This window comes from Protobothrops mucrosquamatus, unplaced genomic scaffold (assembly GCF_001527695.2).
Source record: "Protobothrops mucrosquamatus isolate PMUCROS unplaced genomic scaffold, P.Mucros_1.0 scaffold5945, whole genome shotgun sequence".
NCBI classification, from domain to species: domain Eukaryota; kingdom Metazoa; phylum Chordata; class Lepidosauria; order Squamata; family Viperidae; genus Protobothrops; species Protobothrops mucrosquamatus.
In genome coordinates, this window is record NW_015391784.1 from 15,827 (window position 1) to 23,570 (window position 7,744).

Sequence of the window (7,744 nt, forward strand, 5' to 3'; positions counted from 1 at the left end):
AAGATGTCCCCGTGGTAGCCCGGCTTGCCCCACTCGAAGAAGGCGGGCAGGAAGACGCCGCCCGAGTAGAGCCAGAGCAGCAGGATGCAGGCCCGCAGCCGGCAGGGGGTGACCAGCGTACTGTAGCTGAGGGGCTTGGTGATGGCGATGTAGCGGTCCAGGCTGATGCAGGCCAGCGAGGTCATGGAGACGCTCTTCAGCACCGAGACCACGTAGCCGAAGACCTTGCAGACCAGCGCCTCGGGCAGGAAGGCCAGCGGGTGGTGCAGCAGGGAGAGAGAGGGCACCAGGCAGCTCACCCCCACCAGCAGGTCGGCGTAGGCCATGGTCTGGATGAAGTAGCTGGTGGTGTGGTGGTTCAACAGCGGCGCGCAGTGGAAGACGAAGATGACCACCAGGTTGCCCGAGATGATGAGGACGGTCAGGAATACGATGATGATGGCCTCCAGGAGGCAGACGTCCAGGCTGTCCGGGTAGCCGGCCGCCAGCAGGCAGAAGGGCCTGCCGCCACTCTCCCCGCCGCCCCCGCCCCCGCCGCTCCCATTGCCGGGGCTGCCGCCATCCAGGGAGGCGTTCATCTTGCCGAGGCGCCCACGGTCCCTTCACGCCGGTGGCCGCTGCCCGGCTGCTGCACCGGCTGTCATTGCGGCAGCTCCTGCGTGGTGCGCGGCTGCTGCTGCTTCTGCTGCTGCTTGAGAGAAGGCGAGGAGGAGTGCGCAGGCTGCCCGGGCATTGTCCGCAATGCTCCCTCTTGGCTCGCTGCTACTGCTGCTACTGCTGCTGCTGCCGCCAACGGCAGCCACCGCCCCCTCCTCCAGCTGGGCTGGCTGGCAGCAGGCGGCTGGCTGCCGCTGGGGGGGAGCAGAGGTACGCTGCTGCTGCTGCTGTGCTGCTCTCTGGCTGGAAGGAGGAGGAGGAGGAGGAGGCTGGCTGGAGGGTTGGGGGGAGGGAGGGGAGGAGAGGAAGGCCAGTGGAGCCACGTGGGGGCGGTTCCTCTTGGAAGCCGAGGGAGGAAGAAAGAATCCCTCCCTTCCTCCCCGGTTGCGCCAGGCGGGCCTCCCTGCCCCCAACACTGCAGGAGAGAGAAGGGGGGAGAGGAGAGGGGGCCAGCTGCCCACCAGCTTCCCAGGATCTGGAGGAGGGATGCTTTGGAGACTGCCCCCCCTCCTCCTCCTCCTCCTACGCCTACCTGCCGCTGCTGCTGCTGCTCGGAGGAGGACAAAGGCGAGCTCTCGCAGCCAGCCAGGAGACGGTGTGTGCCTGCCTGGGGTGCCCGCCCGGCAGAGGCAGGCAGGCGGCTGCCCGCTCCAGGTCCAGAAGGGGAGGCAGGCAAGCAACACAGCCCTGGGCTGCTTCTCTCCGCCCAGCTGGCTCTGCAGATTCAGTGGGCGCGCACGCACGACTGCGTGTGCCCGGGCTCCGCCTGCGCGCTTGCTGGCTCTCCTCCGCACTGCCAAGCCCACCGCCCTGCAGAAAGTTTCTCTCGGCGTGGGGAGGGGGGAGCGCAGGCCAAACCCACCCACTCACTCACCCGCCCGCCCCCTGCCCCTCAGCTCTGTCCAGACTGGATGGCAGGAGCTACCGATGCCGTTGGAGGCAGGAATCTCAAACAGGCGGAGAACGAAGCCTGGTCCTCCAGGTGAAAAAAAACGGCCCAGAGGCAGGGCAGGGGAGGGGTACCAAGCCCCCTAGCTGTCAGCCCCTTGGGAGGGCCGCTGGGAGGGGGACCCTCCCTCTCCCTGAGGCCTTTGAGCAGCCCTCTCAGCCAGAGAGGACCCCATGGAGCTGATCCCCTCGACTGACCCTCATTCGCTCCACAACCTCAAAGGCACCATCACCAAAACAGACGGCGCTCGTCCTTGCGACCTAGATCCCCCCAAATGACCTCTGTGGAGTGGGACAGATGGGAATCTGGAAGTAAAAGCAGAAGAGAACCCTATCCTGCGCTCCCGAGGGAAGCCTCTGGATTTACAGCAGGATTCAGGTCTTCAGCCCCCTTTTCAAATCCCTTTGGCCCCCGACAGTCTCTGTTCCTCTTTTGCTCGACACCTTTGGAAGGGACAGGCTCCCCACGGGAAAGACGGTGCTTGGAATGTCCGGTGAGGCGAGATAATCTCAGGATTGGAGCAGGATCTCGGTTTAAGGGCAGCCGAGAAGGGAGGGAGGGCTAGCTGGAGCCCGGGCTTCCTCCTTTGAAGCAATCCAGGTGATTCCTTAGCCATTGAAGAGAGAGAGAGGGCTCCTTCTGGAGCATCTCATCTCCCCTCCATCTTGCTCCTTCGGTTACCATAGAAACTGGCTCTTTCCTCTCTCCCTCTTGGGCCTTGCAAACTCCAGATCCGGAGGATGGGATGGGAGTCCTCCTTTTCTGCAGCTTTTCCGTGTCGTTAAGAAATCCTCAAGGACCTTCTTCAAACTCGGGGTTTTCCAAGCGGCCACCTCGAATCGTGGCGGTTCGGTTGCTCGAAAGCCTTATTGAACCTCAACGATTCAAAGCAGGTTCTCCTACAAACTGCAGAGAAGGCGTCTCCTCCAAAAAAACGTATCCTGTTCTCCTGTTTAGTCTGGCGTGAAGGAGATCCCTTTCTAGCTAATGGGACCTATTTCTGGTGCCGCTGAGATCCGCTCACCTGAGCCAGGTGCTGATAAAATGTCCATGCGTTTAGGAAGAAAGGAACGAGGGTGTGCCGCGGAGATGATCAGACTAGACTTAAAACTTAGTCCGGTTAAAAAACAGACGTTATCTCTGGTTTGGTACCCTAGGTGCACGCTATAATAATAATAATAATAATAATAATAATAATAATAATAATAATAATAATAATAATAATAATAATAATAATAATAATAATAATAATAATAATAATTATAAAAATAAGAATAATAATAAGAAGAATAATAAGAATAATAATAAGAAGAATAATAAGAATAATAATAATAAGAATAATAATAATAATAATAATAATAATAAGTTGTTGTTGTTGTTGTTGTTGTTGTTGTTGTTGTTGTTGTTGTTGGAAGGGACCTTGGAGGTCATCGAGTTCAACCCCCTGCTCAGGCAGGAAACCCTATACCATTTCAGACAAATGGCTGTCCAGTCTCTTCTTAAAAACTTCCAATGTTGGAGCATTCACCACTTCTGGAGGCAGGTTGTTCCACTGATTAATTGTTCTCACTGTCAGGAAGTTTCTCCTTAGTTCTAGGTTGCTTCTCTCCTTGATTAGTTTCCACCCGTTGCTTCTTGTCCTGCCTTCAGGTGCTTTGGAAAATAGCTTGACTCCCTCTTCTTTGGGGCAGCCCCTGAGATACTGGAAGACTGCTATCATGTCCCCCCTCATCCTTCTCTTCATTAAACTAGACATACCCAATTCCAGCAACCGTTCCTTGTATGTTTTAGCCTCCAGTCCCCTAATCATCTTTGTTGCTCTTCTCTGTACTCTTTCTAGAGTCTCAACATCTTTTTTACATCGTGGTGACCAAAACTGGACGCCGTATTCCAAGTGTGGCCTTACCAAGGCCTTGTAAAGCGGTATTAATACTTCACGTGATCTTGATTCTATCCCTCTGTCGATGTAGCCTAGTGTGAAGGGGGTCCCGGGTGTGGGTTTTCTTGTTGGACTTGTGAACTGGTTAGATGAAAAATTCAAAGAGTCAGGAGGAAAAGCCAACGCCAGCTTCAGAGTGGTTTCAGAGCTGGTGCAAAGCCGCTTTCAGGATTCCCGCGAGGCACACCATGTCGTTTCTCCAGGGAGCAACTGCTGAGAAAAGGCTGGAGGAGGCTTGGAGCCAAGGACAGCTGTTAGGACAAAGGCCCATCTGTCAAGGGGGAAATGGGGAAGGGCAGCTTTCCAAACAAGAAGCACCCTCGCCGTGGAAGTTACGAGAGGCCTCGACTCACAACGGGTTCACTTAGTGACTGTTGTACAGGTATAGTATAGGGGGTACCTTGCTCAATAGTAGTAACTGTGAGAGGGACCTCGGAGTCCTAGTGGACACCTAAATAGGAGCCAGCCGTGTGCTGCAGCTGCCAAAAAGGCCAACACAGTGCTGGGCTGCATTAACAGAGGGATAGAATCAAGATCATGTGAAGTGTTAATACCACTTTACAAGGCCTTGGTGAGGCCACACTTGGAATCCTGCATCCAGTTTTGGTCACCACGATGTAAAAAAGATGTTGAGACTCTGGAAAGAGTGCAGAGAAGAGCAACAAAGATGATCAGGGGACTGGAGGCTAAAGCATATAAGGAACGGTTGCTGGAATTGGGTATGTCTAGTTTAACAAGGAGAAGGACGAGGGGGGACATGATAGCAGTCTTCCAGTATCTCAGGGGCTGCCCCAAAGAAGAGGGAGTCAAGCTATTTTCCAAGGCGCCTGAAGGCAGGACAAGAAGCAACGGGTGGAAACTGATCAAGGAGAGAAGCAACCTGGAACTAAGGAGAAACTTCCTGACAGTGAGAACAATTAACCAGTGGAACAACCTGCCTCCAGAAACGGTGAATGCTCCAACACTGGAAGTTTTTAAGAAGAGACTGGACAGCCATTTGTCCCAAATGGTATATAGGGTTTCCTGCCTGAGCAGGGAGTTGGACTAGATGACCTCCAAGGTCCCTTCCAACTTTATCATTATTATTATTATTATTAACCAGTGGAACAACCTGCCTCCAGAAGCGGTGGATGCTCCAACACTGGAAGTTTTTAAGAAGAGACTGGACAGCCATTTTTCCGAAATGGTATAGGGTTACCTGCCTGACCAGGGGGTTGGACTTGATGACCTCCAAGATCCCGTCCAACTTTATTATTATTATTATTATTATTATTATTATTATTATTATTATTGTTGTTGTTGTTGTTGTTGTTGTTGTTGTTGTTGTTGTTGTTGTTGTTGTTGTTCAAAGTGACAACAGCACTGAAAAAATTGACCCTTAGGACCGTTTTTCGCACTTACGACCGCTGCAGCATGCCCCGCGGGTCGCGTGATTCAAAACTAAGACGCTTTGGAACGGACCCACATGTATGACCGTTGCGGTGTCACACCTGACCCCCTTTTGCGACCTTCGGAGAAGCGAAGCCGATGGGGAAAAAGCCGGATTCCCGTCACAACTCTGTTCCCAATTTAACAACTGCGGTGATTTCACTTTGACCACCGTGGCGGGAAAGACCGTAAAATCGGGAGGAAAAATCACGTGGCAAACGTCTCGCTTAATGACGGAAATTGTGGTCGTAAGCTGAGGACTGCCTGCCCGTAATTGCATTTCTGGGGATAACCTCCCTGTGGCACTGCACTGAGTCCTTTTGCAACATCGGTGCCTGAATAGAGGGGTGGAAATCACCTCGCTCCGTCTTCTGGGCTTTTGGCTCTCGAGCTGCTAAACGCCCAAAAACTCCAAGACGGAATAAACACAGAGAAAACCAAGCAGGCTTCAGTTTCCTATCTGCCAGGGCAGCGGAAGAAGTGTTTGTGCCGAAGACGCCGATGCCAAGCCAGAGTTGAATGCCGGCCACCACGCAGCCTCTCCAGGAAGAATCCACTCTCCTGGCCAACGAGCGAGCTTTTGAGCAGGCTTGGAAACCCAAATCCCTCGCCCTGCTTCGGCTGTCTAGGCCAGGGGTCCCCAACCCCTGGTCTGTGGACCGGTACCGGGCCGCAGCACGCCAGCAACCGGTCCGCACAAACAAGCAAAGCCCCATCTGTGGGATGCAGGCGGTACACAAAACCACGCACCCTCCGGTCCGCGGAAAAACATCACTCCACGGAACCGGTCCTTGGTGCCCAAAAGATTGGGGACCTTTGCTCTAGGTATCCGGGAAGGGGCTTCTCAAATAGGGTTATGAGGAAACGCATAAAGAACACAACTGGGGCACTTGGAAGACCCCCATTTTCGGCTCTTTAGAAGAGGGGTCCCCAACCCCCTTTCCGTCAACTGGCACCAGTCGGCGGCATACCAGAAACTGGGCCACACAAACAAGCGAAAGACCCATCTGTGGGATGCAGGCAGCACACGAAACCAGGTTCCCCCCCCCACTCCACTCCCCGGTCCGTGAAAAAACCTCTCCCCATGGAACCGGACCCCCTGGTGCCCAAAAGGTTGGGGGGGGGCGCTGCTTTAGAAGACCCCAGACCTCACTGTTTGAGGTTAACCCCAGCTCTCTTTTTTTCCCTCAACTTTGCATTCCCCCCCCAGCCATCCACGTTTTTGTTGTTTAAAATTACATCCGTTCCTCTCAATCGGCACATCCCTGTTGAGCTTCAGCTGATGGGAATTTGGAAAGGGCGGCAGGGGGGGGGGAGAGAGAGAGAGAGAGGGAGGGAGGGAGGGAGGGAGAGGGAGAACAAGAAGGAGAGAAAGAGAGAGAGAGAGAGAGACAGAAAGAAAAAAAGAAAAAGTGAGAGAAAAAGGAGAGAGAGGGAGGGGGAGGGAGGGGGAGAGGGAGAAAGAGAAAGAGAAAAAGTGAAAGAGAGAAAGGAGAGAGAGACAGAGAGAGAGAGGGAGGGAGGGGGAGAGGGAGAAGGAGAGAGAGAGGAGAGAGAGAAAAAGAGAAAGAGCGAAAGAGAAAGAGAGAAAAAGTGAGAGAAAGAGAAAGGAGAGAGACAGAGAGGGAGGGGGAGAGGGAGAAGGAGAGAGAGGAGAGAGAGAAAGAGCAAAAGAGAAAGAAAGAGAAAGAAAAAGAGAGAAAGAGAAAGAGAGAAAGAGAGAAAAAGTGAGAGAAAGGAGACAGAGAGAGAGAAATGAGAGAGACAGAGAGAGAGGGAGAAGGAGAGATAGAGAGGAGAGAGAGAAAGANAAAAGAGAAAGAAAGAGAAAGAAAAAGAGAAAAAGTGAAAGAGAGAAAGGAGAGAGAGACAGAGAGAGAGAGAGGGAGGGAGGGGGAGAAGGAGAGAGAGAGGAGAGAAAAAGAGAAAGAGAGAAAGAGTGAAAGAGAAAGAGAGAAAGAGAGAAAAAGTGAGAGAAAGGAGACAGAGAGAGAGAAATGAGAGAGACAGAGAGAGAGGGAGAAGGAGAGATAGAGAGGAGAGAGAGAAAGAGCGAAAGAGAAAGAGAGAGAAAGAGAGAGAGAAAAAGTGAGAGAAAAGAGAGAGAGAGAGAGAAAGAGAGAGAGTGAGAGAGTGAGAGAGAGAGAGGAATTGCCAGGCAGCCTAGCACCACACCACACTGCTAAAAAGCCAGAACGGGAAGTGGCTGGCAACTGGACCAATAGGGCAAACTGAGTCCCTACCCAGAACTTGCTGGGCCCAAGATGGCGAGCCAAGATGGCAAGAACGGGTATCTGGGGTGGGAAGCCGGTCAGCCAGCCAACCAACTCAGAACGCCGCACACCAGAATCGAGGAAGGGAACGCTTGTTGCAGCACTGAACCTCACTGGGTTTGTGTGCGTGCGTGTCTCAAACCTGTGGGCCGCACAAGTGGCGCGTGGACACGGAGCGATTCTTCCTTGCGAGTTCTTCCTTGCGACCCCCTGCGTCTCAGGCCTTGGCGAAGGTCCCATTTCATCCTCTCCCCACAGGAAAGCACCAAAGCTGGCTCCTGCAGCCACAAGATGGAAGCCCTCCCCATTGCAAATCACAGCGGCCCTCTCCCGGGATCCTTGAAAAAGCCTCTGGGGGGTGGGTCACAGGCCCCTCGTGGGCCACCCCCTCCTGCATCCGAGGCTCAACCTCAGCAACGCTTCTGGGCCGGGGCCCTGGGATAGGAACCGAGTTCCGTTTTTGCATTCTCCCACCGGCGGCGGATCTTAAAGCCACGC

General features: G+C 53.6%; 1 protein-coding gene across 1 annotated transcript; it reads right to left on the reverse strand.

Moving 5' to 3' along the window:
• Window positions 1–2: 2 nt before the first annotated feature.
• Window positions 3–578, reverse strand: LOC107300017 (probable G-protein coupled receptor 21; the record flags this gene model as incomplete). The annotated part of the gene is made up of 1 exon (XM_015829360.1): window positions 3–578. A coding segment is annotated over exon 1 (576 nt), but the record flags the coding sequence as incomplete, so codon positions are not given.
• Window positions 579–7,744: the final 7,166 nt, after the last annotated feature.